General features: G+C 35.0%; 1 protein-coding gene across 1 annotated transcript in view; it reads left to right on the top strand.

Moving 5' to 3' along the window:
• The first annotated feature begins 3,199 nt into the window (after positions 1–3,199).
• LOC138333889 (zwei Ig domain protein zig-8-like) overlaps positions 3,200–25,151 on the top strand; it is a 137,281-nt gene continuing 115,329 nt past the window's right edge. Inside the window, exon 1 of the mRNA XM_069282534.1 lies at positions 3,200–3,747. Within this exon, the coding sequence (XP_069138635.1) occupies positions 3,651–3,747 (97 nt within the window). The 5' untranslated portion in view covers positions 3,200–3,650. The remainder of the gene's footprint in view (positions 3,748–25,151) is intronic.

Genomic DNA, 25,151 nt, shown 5'->3' with positions numbered 1-25,151 from the left:
TCTGCCAATCGTTGTGTATTGCATATGTACAATGTATACTCCACGCCTTTTGTTCTAAGTGAAGGTTCGGTCATTTACAATACGAATAATTAACACATCTAAATGTTTAATATAAAATTACAGTAATTTCTAATTATGAAAAACACGTTTGCATTGAGAAAAAGAAGCAAATGAATATAATATATTGCATAATCAAATATGACACGCACTTTTACCCTCAACCCATACTGATGGCCATTCTTCTGACAAGCTTTTACGTCATAAGCATGATACAATTTGGAATGTACATGTTTATATAGATAAAATTGGTCACAAAAAAATCAACCAATACCAACGTGAAGTATACGTAAGCCTAACTAATTGGGACAAAATAATTAATTTAAAAAGCAATTGGAAAAATATGTTTAGTGACCCAAATACAAGTGAAATAACGTTTACTGAAACTTAAACTTCTCTAATTGTAACCGCGAAATATGAAATGTGAATGTTAATACATTGTAACTGTTAAAATATTTTGTAAATTGCAGTTGAATTGTGTGACAGAGAAATATCCTTTTCGCTTCCGCTATAGTTTGGTAACAATAATCATTAACTTTAGTAAATATTTATGTATTTGGCAAAGTTTGACCGTTTTTGTTCTCTTTTTATTCATCCAGTTTGAGAATACGAAGAGAACATCAGTTTCTAGGTCGATGGACATCTTATATTGTAAACGTACCTGTTTTAGCGAAATCAAATTTTAGCGCAATGTGAAAAAATTAATTACGAGTTAATAGCGCAGATGTTACTAACGCAAGTATGCTGGTCCGATACCTCAAACCGATACCTTTAGCGCTGTTTATGAATAAGTGCTTCAAACACAGCGCGAAAAGCACTAAAATAAAACTACCGCTAAAATAAAATTACCAATCAAAAGGTGTGTTTACAGTATTATCTATGCCTTGTAAAAATCTCGATTTTCACACTTTATGTAGTATTATACCACTAATCACAACCACATGTTTGAGGACGAACGGAGATTAATGGAAACAGTATCGGTGTACCAGTAAGTGATATCATCTTCAGTAACCATATCAGTCACCGGGAGACCTCTTCATTCACCGGAGGTTCCAATTAAGCCTAAAGCACTTATTGTCAAAACATACGTGTTACGTGACAATAGATACATTTCTTACAAGGCCACGACCCCCGACAAGACCTTCATAATCAAATTACACAAGTAGACCTCTTAATTCTTGGCCCTAAGCGAATACGTCTGACGAAAACAGTATATGTATCAGACAGTACCATGTGCTTATGATAACCTACTCATTCATAAGAACTCCAAAATCAAAAGCAGGTGCTTATGCTGGGTGACATTTTTGTCATGGAAAAGGCCAACCACCGGTACTCCGGGGTCTATGATAATAAAATGATTTAAATATTGCGGAGATGATTTAAGAAGTTCCATGTTGAATTTAATAATCCGTCATCTGCTTGCAGTCAGTAAAACCACAAATTGATACGTAGGCAATGATTTACATCATGTACGAGGCCCAGCCAAGTCCAGAAAGCTAAAGATAATACGGAACACAATGCAGACTGTGGTACACATAAGTGTGTATCCGCACGCTAACTAATGCTTTAGTGGTAGACGAATGAGTGGAAAATAATCCAATTTATTATAAATAATATGATTGCAGAATGAAAAGACGCAAATGCAATCTGCAATCACACAGCGAAGAACTTTGTGGGTCTAGGCATAGTGTACGTAAGAAATTGGTGCTAATTCCATCTACAACCCTTCACCAAAGGGTCTCGGTATTACGGGCCAAATTACACGACCAAAGTCATTGGAAGAATATCAATACTTGCTATAGCTGATTCGTCGCGCTCGCTTCGCTGCTCACATCCCGAGCCACGGGAAGTGACAACATGTCTATATAGTAGGTATAGGAAAATAGCCAATGTATCCCGTCTTATCTTGTGATTTTACATAAATGATTCCATTATGAACCCTTAACCTCGGACTTTGGCATGACCTGTCTGATATTGTATTATTGTAGCATCATATACCAGAATGATACATTTATTTAAAGTGTATTTCTAGTAGTATTATATACATGTTAATATATATACGATAAATATCGAACCAAAAGTTAAAGACATACCTATTTTGAACTATAAAAAATATGCTAAATTTGGAAGTTATCAATTGCATCGACAATTAAGGATTAACTTTGATATTTTTATTTTATGGGTACGCTCTGATTTTGTGCTAAAGCTCCATACGATAACATATATCCAAGCTAATCCTTATACAGTACTTCCTTCTAATAACTAAAAATGTCATATTTCTTGGTGGACTATTTTGTCTGTGAAATCGTTACGGCGTTTTTTTCTGTCAATCATAAGCGACATTTCAAACTACATTTTTTATGTTATGACATGATAACATACTTTTTAAGCCAATAAAAATGCTCGTAACAAGTAAAATTGAATTATAGTTGCATAAACATACAAAATGAAAAAGATAGTTGGTCTCCCAAATGTTCCATCTACTAATGGATTGTGTTGATTTCTTACTCTGGCAGTCAGGCAATCGCCGCGCCGAGCTACCATTGCATGTTGTCTGATAACCAAAATGTCTTTGGTGTACACTTTCAGCCTGAAAATGGAGGAATAATTGGTCAATATTTGTGTCACGTCCTGGAAGTCATTCGCCTGCCAAAAGGAGTCTGTGAACTTTGTCTTGTATTGCTGTACTTTTCAGGCTCCGAAATCTTGAGTTTTTCACAGAACTTATATATATATACCGTGTCTGGATTTTAAAAACTACTCCGAGATAGGATTAATTAAAAACATACACCGTCATACAATTACAACTTTTTCTCTGTGAGTGTAAATGTATAAGAAGGATTCGTATAAAAAATAGCATGCACGTGCTTTGTAAAAACATGTCGCTTTATGTACAAGAATCGCTGTGAATAAAATTCTCTATCGTCGCCAGATAATCATATACTGATACAGTTTAATAGCCATCACGACAGGTGTCAGATCATCTACAATCATCGTTGTTTCCTCTATATCAAACGTCAACAGACATCTGCTCCAATTAGATCTCTTTGATAAACGTGAGAGGATCAGCTCTCATACCTTTCGGATGGTTAGTGCTTATAGCAGATAGAAGGTCTAAGCCGCTCGTCCTGGACCGCATAGCTGATATATACATACAACAATGCCAATGCTTAGCTCTCAGCTATGCAGTCGATATTTGCAAATGAAAACTCCCTTTTCACGTTTGAACGCCCATATCCCATACAAGCGTGAGGTATAGTCAACTAACGATACTGTGCCGTAGTGTTGGGGGCAAATACCGGCGATAACTCGGCTCAGCCTATGTCTCTCTGGATCACTCTGGATTTAAGCTTTCAAAGGGATTCTATGGTAAATTGTGCAGTAATTTGATATGACTTAATATTTCCTGTCATAAACGACAAGCTATATATATCATTTAGATATTTTTGTGGAGAACTTCTATAATGGTAGAGAATGGTTTCGGCTGTTTTTAGGAAGGGACGCCGAAAGACCGAATTATTGTGGTGTGTTTTGAATCTATATGGATAACTATGTGATTCGTAAGCCTATGAAAATTCTACGTTGATTTTAAAATGACTGTGGAGTGGTATTTGGAATTCAAGTTGTTGTCTGCCGCTTTCTTCGGATTATTAACCTCTGTGACATTGGGGTTTCTGACAAGTACCAGTGGTGAGTAGAGTTTAATGCACAATTTCTTATTTTACAGAAAAATCCCAGACCACACACTGCTTCGTCTGATGAGTAGTAAATATTGTTAACACCCCTGCAACTAAAGAAACATTATCCCTGACCTGCAAATTGCTTACATAATTGTTTTTATCGGTTCTGGAAATTGAAACAATTATCAACGACGTGTGAAATGCTTCTACACGTGAGGAAGTCGGAACAGAACAATAACACATTTTGTGTATTTGTATAATGGGTAACCTCGGAGGGTACTTTATTTATATTTAATTAAACCTACCTACCGATATCCTTAAAGCTGCTCGTCGAGCGTAGAGCTATGCCATTTAACAAAATCGACAACCAATCTTGGCCGTAATTTGATCACTGACCATTCATGTGTGTAATGTAATTAGTCTCTATTAACACCAATGACCTGTTGAGCTGCTATTGACCAGTCCAGTAACACCAACAAACCTTTAACATCACACTGACCACTAGAAATGCAATTCAGCGTATCTCTTCCGTTCCACATCACTGAACTTTCACATGTAACACATTTGAAATGAGCAACTACGTACGACCTAGTGTTATATATGGTATAATTTAAAATGGATATCATGAATTATCGAGCCATCTGCACATCCGCTATCCGAATGACACACCTTCCTTTCTGTCATGGGATCATGGCATAGCATTAAATTTTGTACTTATCACAGTAATTAAGACATTTTAATATTTTAGCTTGAGTACTCACTGCAGCTAAAATACTAAATATACTTGTTTCATCAAGGCGTATATAAGCTTAAAATGAATGTACCTTGCTTTCTGTTATCAGTGAATATTTCCAATTCACTAAAATCAAATATTTAAAGGATGCAAAGAGGAACGAAATGAAAAGTCTTTGTGTCTTTCGTATATAAGTTGATAACTATGTGCATTATACCCAATTACGTGTATATAGAACCATATATATATTTTTAAGTTACATATTCAAATTAGAAATTGACATATCCTTGCATTCAAAATAAAAAGAATTAAAACAACAATACATTTGCTTTAATGTAATAAACTGTTAAACGGGGATACCATAATTGATTACAATTTATTTATCTGATGTCTATCAACAAATATAGCAAACATGTTCTGTATAATATCATATGTGATGAACACCATTATTACCCTATAACCATGATGTTATATATGTAATTATTTCGCTGTAAATGCATGTTCATCTTGACTATGATCACATTTCGGATAGGATAAAACGACTTTGTATAGTACTAACGTATCTGAGACTGCAGTATACAACTCCAATATGAAGTAAGCATAACGATGCAAACTGTGCCTGTTTTACTTTGAACCATATCTTAGAACAGTCTTTCTTATAACGCCTCAATTACACATCCTTCCTTCAAAGAAAGCATTGTATGAGCAATTGTTTTCGAGATAATTTATTGAGCTGAGTTAAATGAGACAAGTTGGTCTTAAATCGGTAGCAACACATTGAAATGATTCATGTTGAGTGTCTGTTTCGAGTGCACACTCCGATGGTTAACACCTTGAACGAATTAGCTGCAGCATTTAAGTGTCATCAGGAGAATTTAGGCGATATTCAGGATCGATGTTTCTCGTGCATAAGGGAACGGGTGACACGGAATCACTTGTTCATCCGTCCAAGTGTCCCATCTGTCTTCACCAGTTCTACGACACAATGTTTGTAGTTACACAAACACAGCTGTTTCTTGCTTTAACTGATGTTGGGTGTAGCTAGTACAAGATCTGAGTCTGACAGCTGTGACAGAATTACATAGATTCACCTATAAAGCCAGCAATATTTATTCCTAAACAACGATAAGATATGTGTTTTAGGTAAGGCTATGAAAGATCAAGTGGGCGATTGTAGGTTTGTGAATAAATATAAATATATACTTTGGATGTTTAAGCGTTTGTGACAAATTTATATCACACAGGTGCTCTCCTGATAACAGTCTGAAAATCAACACTTGGTTGCTATTCAACCTGACCTAGTCTGAACGGTCAAATATTTATGAGAAAACACATGAGGAAGTGGGATATTTTTATCTCATGAATGGTCGGTAGTTTAAGAGTTTATAGAATGACCCAACTCTTTTTTTACTACAAAATTATCTCTCCTTCTTGGAAGAAGAGACCTATATACCAAGATAAATAAACCTAATTTTCTTATCATATGTTGATTTACAAAAACACACACTTAACGTTCAACAGTTTACTTGATCTTCCCCAATCATCACACCACTTAAAATTATATCTCGCTTGAATTCTAGAATTAATCATAGTATGAACAAGGTCATAATGCTATACAGTTGTAATTATAAATTTTTATTCTTAGTTTGACGAATGAATAAATGTATATTTGCGAGTTTATTAAAGACAAAAACGGTGTTAATTTTAATGCGTCATTGCAAAAAGGACAAATATCATGATTGTTTTCACTCAACCGATTTCGGTTGACAGTTTTTGTACACAGACGCCGTTGCACTGTTTAATTAACCATGATTAAACTAGCCAGCGTTATACAGAAATGTAAATAAGGTTTACCAGGCGATTCCTGAAATAGTCTGCGATTACTCAGGATTCGCCAGTATATACTAGTTGAAGCTCTCATACCCTGCCGGGTTATTAGTCCTCGGGAGCGTGTACCGGGATCGGCCGCTCCAGACTAACGTATCAATGATTCAACTCCAAATCAGATGTAGAAACAAATAATTAATTTGACGTTTCTTAGTCTCGGGGCTTTCACAAAGGTCAAATGGCCATCTGTTTTATTTCCAAATCCAATCCATCCAAATGTTTTATTTGAAAGAAGAGCCCTGATTCTTTTTTTTTTCTACAGAATTGTTTAATTCAATAATGCTGTATGAAACCGAATGTAGAGAAAGGCAATTGAAGATTCTCTTTATTCTACCATAGATAAAGTAATGCTTTAAATCTCACTTTTTTTGTTGTTGTTTTTTTTAATCTAAAATCTAGTTAAATTGCTAAAAATATTGATTAATATCTTATATGTTACACAAGGTCAGAGTATTAACCCACATTATATTGATTTTTTTAAATTTTTCTTTTTTTGTACTTTTTTTCATTATGAATTTTCATTATGAATGGTAAAAATCGTTTCTTAAGATTACATGGGGAACTAAGTGCGATTATTATCTTTCATCTTACAAAACTGTATTTAACATGGTAAAATATCTGTTTATCAGACTATTGATCAGATGTCATTGATCTTTTACACAATAAATATTTTGAAGGAAAAGCAAATTTGTCACCAAATCACGATATTATTCAAATTCTATTGATTTATTTTATATTGTCACATATAGTACATTGACAAATATAGCATTAAACATTGCGTAATAAACTTCTATCACTCTAAAATAATTTTGAATGTATAAATAAAATACATATACAATTTTGAACATACATGTTTTGATATATGTGGAAAACCTGCAGATGCAGGATAAGATAGATCACAATTTAAACTTTAAATTTCGCGTTCAGCCATCGGGTAATTACGCCCTGAAATGTCAAAATGTACTTTTTATTCCAGTTTCCGTCTCTACTTTGGTACAGTAACATTTATCTTAACTAGGCTCAAATGTTCGCAAGTAATATTTCAACTCGATGCGAATCTGAAACAAAATAGATATTGTAACTTTTTAACTATATATTATGAACTAGTACTTTTAAACGTTAGATCAACAAACCATTATTCTCTGATCCCATTATGATGCCATACTTACTGGATTTATTGACGTGTGATTAGAAAGTTACGGCGGTTTAATCTGTCATGGAGCGATATAATAGACTTAGTCTACTACCTCGCTTATGTTTCATCTGAGTACGATTCATTAAGACTGCACTACACTATCAATATAATGCTGTATTGTTTTACCGTATGTAAAGGAAAATATGCTAAAAAGGTTAAAGAATTACACAGTCGATGCACAGCGGAAAGAAAAGAAATAATATTGAATATAACCGAATGTAATTATTCTGATAATTAGATTTGGTTAAATTTAATATAATATTGGGAATGATTTGCACTCAATGAAAATATGAAACAGGTATATGGAAGAGGACGTATGTTGATAGACTATAAACCGATAGGATATGCAGCATTCTAATCAAATGAAAAACCAGGAACATTGATGCAAAATGTTGTAAATGTAACAAAATGAATCCAATGGTTAGTGTCTCCTAGATTTGTCGAAACAAACTTAAGTCAAAACTGATTTAAGTCAATATTTTTTTTTCATTTATGTTACACACAGAATAAGACTGTTAACTGTAGTCTGCACTTTTGTTCGGTGATATCGGAATCAGGATCAATTAAATGACGATTGAAGTCAATTCAGATGTTGAGACCTCTGTACAGATGTAGATGCTGTTATAAGAAGAAGGGGCAACTAACAAGCCACTCTGTACACATAGCAATCCCATGGGGTTATGATGTCTGATGTGAACGATATGAATAGAACGTCATTGTGATTATCACATTGTTGGCATATTAGCATACTTATAGGACATTAGGTAGAAAAAGTTATCTGCTACAGAACGCAGGGTTATGGTTAAAAGGATAACCCCGACGGTATATACTCGGGCTGGCCGTAATGGTCCATCTGATCACCTCTTCTGTAACTGGGCTTGACTCCTAAGAATAAAAGTTGACCATTAACGGGGTCTAGATGCAATAGTCGACCATTTGATTGTCGTATTGTCCGTTATCTCGTAAGACCACATATGTTGCATCTCTTGTGACGTAATGTGTATCCACAGGAAGTCTCTGAGAACCAGACAACAAGATTGATAGACTTGGTTTTACTGTCATCAGACGTTGTCCACTAGCTCTACCCGTGCGCGCTTTGCCCTCTGAGAGAATTTAGCGGCTGGTGTTGTTAGTTTATGAAGTGTTGGTAATGGCTGCACATCTTTGTGAGCTGTCTGGGGATCTAGGGTCCATTTGTAATGGCAGTCAGGATAATAACATATACCAACAAATTGGATGCAAGCCACGGCGCATCATACTGTAAAATGCATTTGACCCTTCCAAATTGTATGATGGCGCTCGAGCAACGATCATAATAAAATGGAAGCAACGTATGACTAGAATAGCTCTGATTGTCGTACGTAGCTGTAAATGGTCCTGGTGGACTGTTGCTAAGAGCCCCTCGTGGTTGTTGGTAAAGGTGTGTCTACCGCCTCACCACGTAATGTCTAGTTTCTAATGCTACTGCCATTACGGTAGATGTTGATGGTAATTGTGACGAATAAGAGTCCGCGTGGGGTTAGTAGGGTGTTAACTGAGCATTGAATAAAACAAACAAGTATTATGCCAAGGTAACCTGCACTTAAAGTCCTATTCCCGATATGTTGACAACAATTTGTTTCTTCTGAATACATTCAAAACAATCATGAAAGGAAGGGTTTGATGTGTTTCGATATATTATCTGTTGTGATAGTGTTGAAACTCAAAATCCACCTACATGTATATAAGATGACAACTGTGCTACGCTGGCATCATCATGTACTCATTGTGGACTAATACTAGAATGTCAGGCACTTTTACCATCGGGTCCAGGCTTCGATTGCCAAAACAACCTTAAGTCAAAATATGGCTTAAGTTATTCTTTTTCACATCAGTTACATATTGAGAATCAAGTCTATAGTTTTGTTCAGATCGACTGAAATCCAGAAGTCTGGTGTAAAGAACAAATGGAAGAATATTACGCAACATCCATTTGAACGAAGAGACCTTGTTATCAGAATTTAAAGATAGATGAAGATAGATGAAACGTGAAATTGACATTAATGTTTGATGATGTCTCTTTCCTAAAAGGTAATGGTTTATAATGGATATAATCTTATTATGGACAAATATGAAAAACTAAGTCATTATTTGTACATGTATATGCATTTTATATAGGCAGCAAATCAAGTTTACATTCCCAACATCTTTTTTTCCATTGTCACACAATTCATGTGGCTTTACCACGTTTTGTATTGCAAGCCAAACTATATCGGTATACCTTTTTCGTAAATTGTCTTATTTTGTTGCAATACTGCAACATGCATGCACATAGTGCTTTCTTTCAATTATGTATATATTTTGATTTATACAAAGGCTTATATAGATACATTGTCAGACCCGTTCAGTACTTATTAAGACCCATTACGTACAAAATGGTTTTTCATGCTAACCTATCATTTTTTAAAGTTAGGCGACATTTACATGGGATTGTTCGAGTTACGTGTACTATAGAAACAAAACAATTATCATTTATTCCCGATCTTTACCAGCTAGTACAAACGCTTTAAAAAAAGTAGCAAAGAAACCAATTGGCTATTTTCGACCCTGTTGTAGGATTGTCAAAGGATGTAGGCGATGGTATCTTTCAGAAACATTAAATATTCACCGTATTTACGGACACGTGTTTCAACATTCTCTGTGTAGATTTGAGGATAAGGACACTGTTATTGAATAGTTTAATCTGCATGTGCGTCACACGAAAAGCATGCGCAATGGATGGGTGTAGCAATCACCGTTAAGCAGGTCATTCGGTGCATTCAAGGTCACTTTCTTCGTACTTAGAGATACCTAGAAATATTTAGTTCGTTCTAAATTTAGAAGGTTGTTGACCTACCCGAATGTATTTTAAAGTGAGGTTTAGTTGTTACTCACCTACGATTGATTTTGAGTTAGCCTTCATTACACCCATGACTCCCATCGCGAGAATCGAATTATAAGACAATATGGCGTCAATGCTTCCATCCCTCAGGGAATGTGTCGAAAGCAATAATTGTAAAACAGCAATAAATGAGCATATACGGATATGTGCTCAAAATTACCATGTGGTTATGATTGGAAAACTAAAAATATAAATTCTGTTTTATTTCTTTATTTTTTTTTAAATCGATTTAGATATAAATAAACACATATTATGTTTAGGATATTGCTTTTTATGTATATCACACTATCTTGATAAAATTACGTTTCTCTCATATCTACAGGTGTAATAATGGCTGGTCTAGTACAATTCGCTCGTGCTGCCTGAGGCTGTATTACATTGCTACCTATGCAATACAGCTTCGTGACATCAGGTCTTCAACATAATTATTATTTTCTCGGTAAAATTTCAATATTTTTCTTTTCAAAAACTATGCTGGTTTTATCATAAATAATGCAAAAAAAAAGAATGGATTTGCGTTGAAAATATCGTGCAGTTTTCCAGTATTGGAAATTGAATTACAGTCGAATTTTCTTCAAACTTATTTCAAAATGTTGGCATATCATAGCTATAAAATTGCAATTAAATGTCAAGGTATTAGAGAAAAATTCAGATGTGAATATGAAGGATAGGGGTATTCTACCCTTGGGATCACAAAATATTTTAAAACTTTCGGCAAGCCTCGGGTTTTTACAACATGGTGTGACCCTCGGGTAGAATATCCCTATCTTTCATATCCACATATGAAACCATCTTATAATTCTTTATCGTCTCAAGCAGTCATCAAACCCAGTTTCGATCCTATGCTTTATTTTATTTCTAGGAGATCGAGTATCAAGTTTATCTGTGTTTATTACTCTCAAAACACAGTTTATTTTATTGGTGCCACATAATTTCGCACACGATATTTAGGTACATGTAGACTTAGACTTGCATTATTACAATCAAATAATATGAAATTAGATTTGTACAATAATACCTTGATACTGACATCGTTTCGTGAACGTTTTACCCTGTTAGTTTCAAATTATGTTGTTTAAATGGCTTTGTACAATGCCCCGTGCTTTTCGAGAAAAAAAAAATTTTCTTCAAATATGCCTACTCTGAATTTGTTTTTTTCATCGATGACTATTTAAATATTGTCAAAATATATGTTTGTTTTCGATGGACTTGACCATTCAAGTGTAATATATAAATTTCTCACATATTCTCCCGATAATATGCATCGATATTTCATATTTTTCAATACATTACTTTGTTTCAACATCTTAAGCAATGTATATAATTGTGACATCACTTAGAACTATCTCTATATGAATGCATAACGTGATAGTGATTTCATCAGATACTGTAATTTACATATCTTCAGTACATTTATGGTTTCAGAAATGCAGTAAAAATCGTATGAATGTGTGGGTGTATTTATATACCGTGTACATGGATATATGCTTTATGTTCTAAGATGTCGCGTGTTTACAAACCGTTAAAAGCTGCCAGCGTAGTATTGTAGATGCGCTGTTATTGATAAGCCTGGCTATTTACAGGTATGTGATCACAGCAGTTTCTATGATATACGCTAGGTAACAATAACGCTTCATAAAATGGTTCATAATGTTTGTTAATTACATGCATAATTCATCGTGTTAAACTTTCAATGTATATGAACATTACACCCGGGGTCATATCAGAACGATGATTAAAAAAATATCTCCATGTGACAAGAATCAGTCAGGTTGACCGGGTGTAAATCGAATATTTAAATGATATGGCAAATTTGACTTCTGATGCAACGTTAGATATTCATGTGATGGGTGACTATATTGTATTTTTATCATGGAGTAAAATTGTGATACCTATTATTTACTATCTGATTTTATAAGCTCGTGCTATTGGGACATAATGTCTTTCTCAAATTGTAGAAAACTGTGATATCCGAGAGGTTAAGACGTATCGACACATCTTGACACAGTTTGAATCCTTTATGGCGTAGTTCTTAACTACTCACTGTTTATAAGGGTCAGTTTTCTTCGGGAACTCTGGCCTTTCTCTACCTTCTAAATCTGACACGTCCTTAAAAATGGATAGTTATTTATTTTGATATTATAACAATCAAAGCAAACCACAGGAAAAGAAAATGGAAAGAATACTTCATAAAACACATCACTCAGTTAGAATTGAAATGAAAAACAGCATTACTCAACGGTCGTAGGTTATGTGGATATGCCACATAATTATTTCAGAGAGTACGTAATGGTCTCACCCACCCTATGTATACGTATAGTACTGAGAGTACTATTGGTCACGCTTCAGTAGCTTACAGCCACCAGCGCCAACAGTAAATTCTAATTCGTCGTGGTGGTTAATTTTAAGAGAGATCAGTCTTAAATATTTAACTCGTTGCTATTTTCAATGATTTAAGTTTGACTGATACTCCCTATTTCATCACTTGGATTAACTTTGAGTGTAGTTTTTATGACATCTGCAGACATCTAGTATGAACGGTATTACCTTTCAAACTATTTCCATGATCTTCCTCGGCTCATCAACTATATACCTGTACAGGTGCGAATCTACCTTCACATGATCTAACATCCGGTTCGCATGTGAGTCCTTTGGGACCCATCACAGACTCGCCTATAGATAATTACAATGCCTCCGTCTTTTATGTGTCTCTGGCGCTGTACGCGTAATGATGTGCTCTCTTGCCCCCTGGGTTCACCGCGAACAGCCAGCGGGCAGACATGTAAAATTCATTACATCACTTCACTCTTCTCTATTCCTTTGAACAAAAATATTTTGCTGTGACAAACCATTAATAGATAAGACTAATATTCATTTTAATATTGATATCGCTTCTATTCATGTAGTGAGAATAATCAGGAAAATGGGACGATTTAAATTCAGTTTCCTTTCCATCAATGAATGTATTTATTTCACCGTTGGCACGCGAAAGTTATTTGCTCGAAGAATGTGCATAACAACTTGGATGTAAGCTGTAGGTTTCAAAATGATTTCGTGTTGACAGCGAAGGCTGTATATCGCGAATTGCACTTTTAATGATACACCTAAGTCAGAGTATACTCATTACAGATCCAATTAAAATATCGGCATGTCTCTCTTTCTAACTCATTTGATCTTCCTACGTATGTATATGGCTTTGTGAAAGAAAAAATGAGTGCTCCAGTAGGAAAGAGTCTCGGCCTGGGATGCTCTAAGTATCTTTTTGACACGCATCATGTGACATTCTTCTATATAATCAGCGTTCTGGAAAGTACAGCCCGTATATACTAATCTTACCGTACTTTTATTAATTTTAAAAGCATTGTGATACGGGAAAGACAAACATATTGCGTTGAAATAATTGTACAAGAATACACATCTCCACATCAACTGTACAAGATCGTGCCATATTTTTGCGTTCTGAGCCATAGTGCAATTTTGAGAGTTGGCAGGAAGTGTCTTTGCTCGGATAGCATGCTGCGACGTTGTCGTGCAGAAAAACAAATCCTCCATTTGCAGCGTTGCATAATTTCTTCGTTGAACAGTTATACGCATGTGGTAATATGACTTTTCCGTTACGCTAATGAAATTTTTTTTTTTTTTTTCAAATATGTTATCCTGTTGAAAAATAATAAGCAGGATTTCAATGAAGCACGCTTGAATACTGCACAAGGAAGTTTTCTACTTCACCAAATAACTGCTCATCAATTCTCGCAACAATCTGCCTGCCAATCTTTCAGGACAATGAATGGAATAGTTTCTCCCTCGTCAACGGACTAATTAGTTAACACATAGAGTAAAAAGGTCATAATATATTAATGAGAATGACCCATCCACCACCGTCACGAGTCTATAATGGCAATCTATGTATTCAGCCTATGTATATTGTAGAGAGCACTGTTGGCAGGGACATCTACTTCGTATTGTTCCGTCGCTGTCTGATGGATCGTTGCTACTTTCACGGCCATCACCTGAAAATTGATTGCTTCACTGATCGTACACTGCTGTCGTGTACACACAAATACAAACATATAAATGCATGTCTGTTTTGTTAAATTACTGAAAGTCTTCAGAAAAACACCATGTTCAATAGTAAAGCGTTGTATTGGCAATCTCTATACCAAGAACTCCGAGAATCTCTTTACGTGTATGAAATGTTGATCCGGTGTTTGAATAGCATGTATAGGTCGATAATAATTGGTCGTAAAATCTGTATGAAATGTCAAACTGCGATCAGACACTATGTGTCAAAACGTTTGGCATCCGTAACCACACATTGAACTCAACAACAAAACTAGCGTCACATCATGTTTTTTTAACTCTTTGCCTAGCTCGTAAATCATGCCTATCATGATTTTCTTCTCAACACTAGAACAATATATAATGGCTCTATAAATCGGGGGTAGAGTTGTCAAGACAAACAATGTCAGATACCGAGCAAGGAAGCCAAAGCACCTTCAATAAAGGATTGATGACTGAAATTTACCATTATTATTAAATGTTTTGTCTTAAATTGAACGAATTCCAAGACATACTAAGGTTTGATTTTGGCTGTTTTCTAATACTTTCAGAAAAGACAATGAAAATAAAAATAAATATTACATTAAGCTATATAAATATAAATATTTTATCCCGCCTCAGACAAGAATCTGGTATTCCTATTGGTTAAAATGACGTCACGTGATATCCAAGATATAGTCGTATCAGGTTAGTAGAAATCGTATCAGGTTTGGACGATAGTGTTATCGTTCTTTGCCCCTAACGTCATTAGCAACAAGATGACGGTCAAGTAACGCTTCGCGACGACGGCACTCAACGAGATGGAGACAAAATGTTTGAATGTTAACGCCAAAGACCACTTTCAAAGCAAACCGAAATCGGCAACATTTATTTAGAATTATTTAACAAAAATGGACCATGACAACGCATTCGAGTCTTCAATGAGGTGAAAATTGTTTTAAGTTTTGAGTCGTTTTGGTTTCCATACTCAGTACATAATGCATTTTGCAGGTCCTTCATTTAAAGGGTCTTCGACGGGATAATTTCTTTACACAGTTTGTAAGTGACCTAATACGGAAAAAATATTGGGTCTAAAATAAATTTTTATCAGGCTCGGCTTCGTCTAGCCCGATACAAGTTTTTTTTTCGTATAAGGTCACTAACAAACTGTGTAACTAATAGTATATATGTAGACGTAGCATATTGATGTTTATAACATAAATATGGTGAAACTGTTATACTGGAAGAGTATAACAGAATTCAAAGAATTCAAGTCTGCGCTACGCACTTGTAAGATAAGAAGGTTTGCTTGGATTTCACTTTTTGTCTAGAAACTGCAGCTTCTGAAGGCATCAAAATAAACAATTCATCAAATATCGATAAGTAAGAATACGGATGTTATACCGAATTACGCCAACGTTCTTCAAACCAGAATCACATTGTATAAATTGTGTTGGACTGTCTTCGGTAGATCAAAGACATAAAATCACGTTTTCGGAATTGGATGCGTGTCTGATTATTTATATATACGCTTCGAACGTGATGTAAGCACGCGTTTTAAAATAGAAAAAAAAATCATTTCATAACCTTGACGTTACAAAATAGTTGAACAGTTTGATGATGTTTGTAAGTTTCTTTGAATATTCATACTTATTTAATAGAATTGTTGAATTTTCCTCAAACGATATTTTCAAATATGACAGGTATATTGTAGTTTTAAAACGAGCATTTCCTTTGATTAATTGTCTAAGTTACATTCGTTTTCTAATCTTCTGCTAGACAATGGTGTGCTTTGTTTATTTTGCTGTGGAATTCGATACGCAGCAAAAAGCAATAAAAATTTCGATCTGCAACAATAGCACATACTGTATGGACCGTCTGGAGAGTTTTCGATATATTCTATCAATTTCTTTAAAACCATTCTTGTTTCTTTTAAACCGTAGTCGTAAGAGTGATAGAAATCAAGCCGGGTGCGCTATCGACTTTGGACACCATCGATTTGAACCGTGTCCTTTCCCCTGGCAACCATCTATTACTGTTAGCAAATCAGTTTCTGAAAGAGCACAGAGATATACATGAGCTTAAGAGGTTACTACAAGTAAAACACGCTAGAGGCTATTATAAGTCGCTGAACTCTGCACCAGCGTGGACACATGAACAAAAACCTGCGTTTAAATGCTCTCAAAACGCTTTAAACAAAATGTAGCGTTAATATTATTCAATTTGTACTCTTATTAAATCGGTTAATATAAATTTTATTATTTCTAAACCAGTTAACATTTTCTGAACATTTACAATTTTGCTTAAAATTTCTATCAGTAATTTCTTCCTGTGAGCGGTAGAAAATTTTCATAATAGAATATCTGTTAATATCAATAAAGGTTGTTTAATTCGTTAAGAACATTCAAGATCTTAAGCATGTTTCAAAACCTGACAATGGATGTTGGCTGGGTTTTTTTTTTTTTTTTATTTATTTATTTTATTGTGAAACGTTGACTCAAGCATTCTTCATTTTCAAGAGACTAACTCAGTTTGTATCACCAAAAACATTGAAAAGTTCCTTTTCTTAATCTTAATTTTTCTAAAATAAAAATTCGAGAAAAGTCACACCACTTTAAAACCATGCCAAACGATGCATGTCTAGCCCTTTTTGATGTTATATCCCAAAAAGTTGACGGAAGGCAACCACTCCTAAAACTCAAGTACGTTACAGAAGTTATAACACTGAGAGGTTCAGTAAACCATTAGTTCACTGCATTTCGTTTGATTTATTCACTTTAGATGAACAAAACAACTTATTGCATAGGTTGCAGACACTCCTTATTTAAGCCTCTTGATATACTCAACAAAACCTATCTATTCAAGCCTATCTCTTTAAAATCCAATTAAATAAAATCTTGATCAATAATGATTGGCCAAGCTATACCATAAAAATAGACATAGGGGCTATAGGCATACATGTATAAGTTTTATCGACCGAAATGCTCCAGCTTAGCACGCAGTTTTTATCATTACAAACCCGCACCCTAACAAAAATAGATGGCGATTTAGATACATCCCACGGTTTAACTCACGATTATGGGGATATTTTGATCGAAGATAAGAATGTATATATGTTTTAGTTGTCTGAAATGCTGTGAAGGTGCTTATTTATTTTATGTGCAAATATCGATACGGTCTGCATGTATCATTACTGACTGAATGTAATGCGTTTCGAGATCGCTAATTCCTTTATCTGTTGGGATGGCAACATACCTCTGATTTACTTCTCCGAGTTTCAGGGAAACTCGCAATACACCTCAAATGCTGACTGTTGCCGGAATCACGCGTTTCTTCGTGATATACTAGCAAGATGCAACATGCTATGTTATTCTCTAAATCAATATAAACATTGAAAATATCCATCTTGTAAAAACGTCAGCGAACACATTATTTCGAAGTAGACATCCAACGCATTCGGCAAGTCCGCACATATATTACATATACACAACATTCATCAGGCGGGATGCAATTCTACATTTGTGTTAAAGAATCGATTCCAATTTTCATTTCTGATAAAGACCATATATATATTTGTATATCCATATATAAACCGAATGCGTTTTCTGGCGAGTTCTGAACAGCTCCCTAAATAAAAACCCTGGAATAAGATCCGGGTTAACAGCCTTGTTATGACGTCACACAACAATCTATTCTATTTCCAGGAAAAGAGATACATGTTCTTGGTAACAATTCCAAATATAGAACTTGAATTCTGCAGAAACTTAGAGGAAATAAAAAGATGGCTCAATTTGTACTCCAGTACATCAACTCGGCCGAAGGTCACACGTTTAGGAAATTCATAAAGGTTGTATGCCCCGAAAACTTGTTGAACTCCAAAGTTCGTTTCAGGTCAGGACAATGCTATTTCGGGACTTGAAAAAACTTTTTTACGATTTATAGGTACGGGTATGGTGTAATTTTAATCCACAGATTGTGAGTGGGTTGTTTTAAAATTCCACGTGACCATTCCTGAAGCAGATATGTTCTTTAAATTGCTCATTTGACCGCAGCCCGCGGTACATGTTCAACCTAATCACGAAACGAAGACGTGAGGGGTCACGTGTGCAGACAGAGTAAAGGGGTCGATGATTGCTACTTCCGAATCTTTCAATTGTTGCTATATGTTAATCCATAGTGGCACAAGATCCATGTTTATGATTTGATAGAACAAAACTGGCTATATAAGGATTTTCGAAGACTACAAAATGCTACGAACTACTTCAATGGTTGAGTTGACATGAGAAATGAGGAGCCGATGCATGTTTGCAGAGTCTTTTACCCCTTGATAGATGGGTTTGCCTCATCATTTAGACCTTAATGTATCGTTGTTCTGAATTGTGCTCGGTTGGAATGCCCTGCGGGGTACTGTCAGCAATGACACTATAGCGATATATGAACAGACGTTGCTAATTGTTCAGTCAAGTGGAATAGCAAATAACGATACGGTATCCTGACTTTCAAATTACAGTTACCACAAACTTCTATCTGGTTTTAGTCACGTGATTGTTCCATCGCTTTAACATGGGTTTTTTAAGACATCTGAGAAGTTCAAATCATTATCAAGATTTATTTCACTGATATATTCCGTGCACAGGTGTGTGGTCGGAATCTCGTTTTTCGTACAATTATTCCATTATTTTTGGTCATCATCTGTCTAAAATTCAATTAATCTATATCGTGATGCGGGCCTGAGACATGTTATACGGGTGATGCCTTATCATGGATCCCTAAGTATATATATTGCTCTTTTATTGTCTAGTACACCGAGATATTTGTTCTTTTTTATCGAGAAGGTATTTTTTTCTTTTTTGTTACAGTTTCACATTTTGAGAGTTGTGACAAAATATTTTCAGAGAATTTACAGTCATCCAATGGTTTTTTTTAATATTAGAGTATTACATAGCGTCCGTCTCTTCTTTCCTTCCTGTCCATCGTCTATCAACTCGAAGTTCCTCTTGTAGGTTTTTTACCATCAAATATCTATACTCAATTTGTATACATTTGTCATTTCCCGTATTGAAGAAACAAATAAATTACCAAAGCTGCTCCTTGCTCTTTTGCCTTCTCTTAATGATTTTTTCTTACGGCATTAGTTTATCAGCTATTCAAACTCAATTTGTATCCATTTGTCATTACCCTTATTAAGAAAAACTTCAGATAATTCTGCATTACCATATATCAAATGTCCGAGCTATTTCGCTTTCTCTTAATGTTGCTTAAATTTATTATTCTTATTTTTTATTTTTTTATTTCTTTTTTTTTCTTTCTTTTTTTTTGCTTTTGCAATATGCTTTCTTTCTTGCGGCAGTAAATCCTGTACCATACGTAGCTATTAATAGCGGTTCTCAACGTTCTGGTCGTCTATTGCATCAAAGGGCCAGCTTACTCGCACACACAAACCCACCTATAGGAAAGGACTGCCATGTGCCAAATCCCTCGATATTGAGAATTTTACCTTCGATTACCAGACTTTGTGTTCCACTTCATGACTACTGGGACCTATACGTACAGCACTGATAAAAGATCTGATTACTTAAAATGTTTTTTTAATGCTTTATGGCTCTACTTTCTCGTCCCTTTCATGTTTTAAGACTGGTTTGCCTTGTTTTATATCTGTAGCTGTTATTGACATGGTTAAAACGCTTGTTCTTTAAATCACCTGTTTATATTTTTCTTGGAGTTTTTAATCGATATTTTGTCAATATTTGATATTGAAATACGATTCTGTTACTATCGGAATGAAATACAAATAAAAAACTTTTTTTCCCAGACAAAGGCAGAAATGTTTATTTTATTCAACGATTGATGTAGTGTCGTTTGGCAAGGCTAGTATATCAAACGATGAAATGTGTGTAGACATTTAACTGCATACACCATAGTTAAACACTAAATTAGCACAGGTAGAAGACTGACTGGCATTTAATGAGAGAAAGAATCTATAGATATTGCATAACTTCCTGACGTCATTTACGATTAGCCAAACAGTGATTTACATAACAGAATCCGGTTCGACTTTTATAGACACAAAAAAACGGAATGCCACAAAATTGCAACAATTCTCATAGCATGCACACGAAGCTTTCATTTGTTGGGGCGCATTTTGTCTGCTTTAAACAATGTTTACTATTAAAACTGTATAACCTCGCCAAAATTTCCAAGTCTTATTTGTTAAGGGATCTGAATTGTTTTCTTGTTATATGCTGGCATTCATTTATATCTAAAGAAATAAACAAACCTGTGAAGGCCAGGCTACCGCAAACAGGCAAAGTTTACTACTTACGTCATGCAACACCAGCACAGGTCTTCGTGTTTGAATCAAATTGAGGTTGTCGTAATTTCCATAGGCATGACCCAATTTTAAACGATCTCCCTTCTGATTTAGTCATGTAGATTGTGTAGCGCCCCTGAGGAGCCGATATGTGGTCAGGTCACTAGGAAATTTAATCTCTACATTATTTCAACGCCATCGGTTTTAATCGAGTTTAAGTTTGGAAAGTCCTGACATCTACTGTAATTACCTAGCATTTGGGAGTTATCTGCTAGGCCAGGCCTCGAAGTCAGCCCATGCAATGCCACTGTTTCTTCTCTGCGCAGTCTAATTCAAATTACTGGCTATGCAAGAGATTTACCGCCAAACCCGAACACACAGCCAACTACACTGAACGGTCATACCATCCACCAATCTAGAAGGGAAATCTAATTTCCGTTTTAAACTCTTGCGTGTGTGGCAGGGGCAATTCCAGGAAAATTCGTAACATTGTCTACACGTGCTGCAATTGTGTTCCTTGGGTTTTTTTCCTGGTTTCATACAGGTTTGAATTCCTTAAGATGGAACCTGGAAACTCAATTTAAAACAGCAGTTGGCGGAGCTTTGAAAAACACGCACACGGAGACAATCACATAGCATTGCATTAGCGAGGGTAATAATCAAGCACAACAATATTGTCTTCGACAGTGGAAAGCAAACATTGAATCTATTGTTGGCTGTTATCACGAAGACATTTGAAAATAATCAAAACCACATTTGACCATTCGACATACATGTATTACATCTTTGAGTTGAAGTGTTTCTTATATGTGGAACCTTGACAATTTAATTTGGTTATAAATCGTTACATTGTAAGTAAATAAACGGTTATCACGAAGATATCAGAAGATAAAAAAAAATGACCTTTCATTGTACATACCACATGTTTGTTTTAATGTCATTTCAGCGTCCTTGGTAACTGAAGTGGAAGTTTGACTGTATACATCAGTTTACAAATGGCTTTTAATTCAAAACATAACCTTTGTTGTGATAGATGTATTAACGTTTTCTTTTGTTTGAATAGCAGCTTAAAACAGCAATCCGTTAAGGACTATTCATGAAAGAACCATAGATCTGTACAATATGTCGGGCATTTTACCACTAACTTTCAGACTGTGGTATAACGAGTTTGGCTCTTAAGGTAGTCTGGTAATTTTCCCGGGTCCAAATTTTCGGGATTTCAACTAAAATCAATCATTTTAATGTTTTTGAATTTTCGCTGAATATGGTATATATGCTTCAACCATTTTTCAATATTTCGTAGATTAAATTCTCGCAATTATACCAATGCGCCGCGAAATCGCGAAATTATTCTTACGAACATAGCGGTACATCGGTATAACGAAAAGTATTTGTTTATCGCCGTCCACTACCTTGCTTAAATATTCTTTATGATCATCCAACTTATTTATCTTATACCATCGCACAAATCAACAAACGCCTGACTTATAAATGAAGGTTATGTATATATAAATACACATATATACTATATAGCTGTAAGTATAAAGACACGGCAGAATGAAATTGACGCATGACAAACGTAACCTGATATGCCACTCAAATCAACCGTGAACCGAGCTTGCACTAAATGACATGTTGTCACCATTCATTATTTACAACACAATTTGTTGCTGAAGGTACAATGGTAAATGTTTAGCAAGTGCAATCCGTGACAGTAATGACATATTACAAGTTGCGGTTTAAAAAGCTGCGTTCAGTCATTAGTTCAATTAATCAATGATCTACTAGTATAAACTCATACTTTATTGTAGATGCTATTCGGGGATAAATTGGGGTTTTTTTATATTCGGGGTCAGATTATTTTCCGCGAACTAAAGTACTATCGAATAAAAACGAAACAACAGTAGGAAAATGATCCATTATTGCGTATTCCGAATTTGAATATTACAGAGTTATCTATACTTGGGGTTAGGTATTGATTGTGACGCCATGTATTTGCGAGCGTAACGTCATACGTTACGTACAAAACAACGTGAATTGCGCTCACGAAATAATGATGCAACAATTGATACCTATCCGCAAGGGAGCTAACTCTGTAATATGCAAAGACGGAATTACTGTTAAACAATTATCTCCGTCAACTGATATCAAAGAAAGGATCGCGAAATTGTCTCCTCGCGAAATAAGTGATATGATAGGCTATCCACCAATGGCGATGCTTTAAGGGTAGTATAATTAGATTGATATGAAATGATTGGTACTTTCATCGACAGACACCTGTCGGAAAGTGGGACACATTATGATACTCTCAAACTGCGTGTAGAATTCCTCAGAGGAACGTGCAGATATTTCGGGAATTCCGGTAAAAGGGCTTGAAGAGTTTCCACATCCTGTTAAGAGGGGTATCCATAACACTTATTTAATGTTACACAAACCAGAACTACTTATCCAATCACAGCAGAGCATGGTATTGTCTTCAAGCTGCGTAGTATTTGAGGCGGGTATGTGCTTTGATATGCGAGAAAAACACGTGCCAAACACACCCTAATGATGACATACCACGAGCACGCGTGCTGTCGCATATTGAGTCGTAATTAGTTAACTATTAATAGTTCATGTTCACGTTCAAACGTTTTGCTTACGTGCCAAGGCGGCATTCATGTTACATTAAAGACACGTTTATTTAAAGCACACAATTCGTTCATGTCTAGAATCAAGATAAAGTCTAGAAGACCTGTTGCATAATATATTTAAGGTACTGAGTAATTGTATAGCTAATTAAATTGAACGACATCCGTAAAAAAGAATATTTGTATCATGAATAAGGTTTAATGAGATAGAGATATCATACTTTTCAAGGTAGTTACCCAATTATCAGTACAGTATATACGCAACCAATATGATTTATATAATACATAAAGTATAAAAAAATTAGCAATTGTAAAACAATACAAAATCAAAATAAAGTATATATATTATTTCTACATTTTAATAGAGACATATCGATATCTGTATCCTCCATGTTTATATATATTCAGTTTGTCAGAGCGTATACATAGTTCATGCACCATTGGCACCTTTTTAGATGAAATGAAAGCAAAACTATTGCAAATCATAAAACCACAATTTGAACAAATCATGAAACTGTACCACTAGACTGTTGCTAACAAAACTGGTTACAGAAGTTCTTCCAGTTTGAGCCTTTTCAGTGGGTTTTCCGCGGTTTATCATTAACGCGTTCTTCAAACAGAAACCACTCAAACCAATAAACTTATTGATAACAAAAACAGCAAAGATATACATATATATTTCAAATATTAACTCTTTAGGGCGAATATCTGTTTATGAAAAGGTGAATTATTGGGATAACGAAGACTTAAGTCCCAGGTAAATACATAAATGTAAGTCATCCTTATTTTCCATAAGGATAGAGTGAGAATTCAAGCTATTGATCCCCGGATGGATTTTCCAGCATTTCGTACATAACATCAGTAATCTATGGATATGGAGGATAAAAAATATGTTTTCATATGTGTAGTGGTGTTCCGAACAGAAAACGACTTGTAAACGCCACATAAAACGCCATGCTGTGTTCCACGTATCCCCGGCTTCTATCGATTCCCTACATCTGTTTATAGCTCGCCATTACATCAAATGACAGAGGTACTGCAAAAATGTCTGCAATATTTCTCCAGTTGTTAATGAAAGGGTGGCTTCTCAATTAAACTTTCGTTTTACAGTTTTACTTCGGTAGAACCTAATGGGTGTAATGATACTAAAGATACAACAAGTGTGAAAATGAGGTACAGTGTGTCGCAACATTAAAGAAAATCCCTTTTAATACAAAAGAAGCATATTTAAAATGTTTTCTTTTAATTTGCCTTCCAATTGAAATCAATTACTAAATAAAAGTCATTTTGAGAATCAGATGTTCCGCTGTCATAGAAAATAAAGGCTAAGATATCTATAATATGTAAAATAGTATCGTTTTTATTACTGTTTTTTTTCTATTTTTTTTTTCGCTCATTGATATATTGCTGGGAAGTGAAACATTGTGTATTAAGGGCCATAAGGATTTTGTTGTAAGAATCAACATTGATCGTTTTCATTCCTGATCGTTTGATTTGCAATTGGAAATATAGACAAACATGTGCTGCATTGGTTTTTATAGAGCATTGACTGTTATTTGCTTTGTCTGACTCAAAGCTTTCAGTCAAATCGAAGATAGCAATGCAACACTAAATGATTTAAAAAAAATCGCAAAGTAAATTTGATTGTGTAGTTAAAACTCGTTTGCTAATTTTGCTGTGGCTAATTAGTTTCAGTTGTGT

This window comes from Argopecten irradians, chromosome 10, assembly GCF_041381155.1.
Source record: "Argopecten irradians isolate NY chromosome 10, Ai_NY, whole genome shotgun sequence".
Lineage (NCBI taxonomy): Eukaryota > Metazoa > Mollusca > Bivalvia > Pectinida > Pectinidae > Argopecten > Argopecten irradians.
This window is presented reverse-complemented; position numbering and strand designations above follow the sequence as displayed.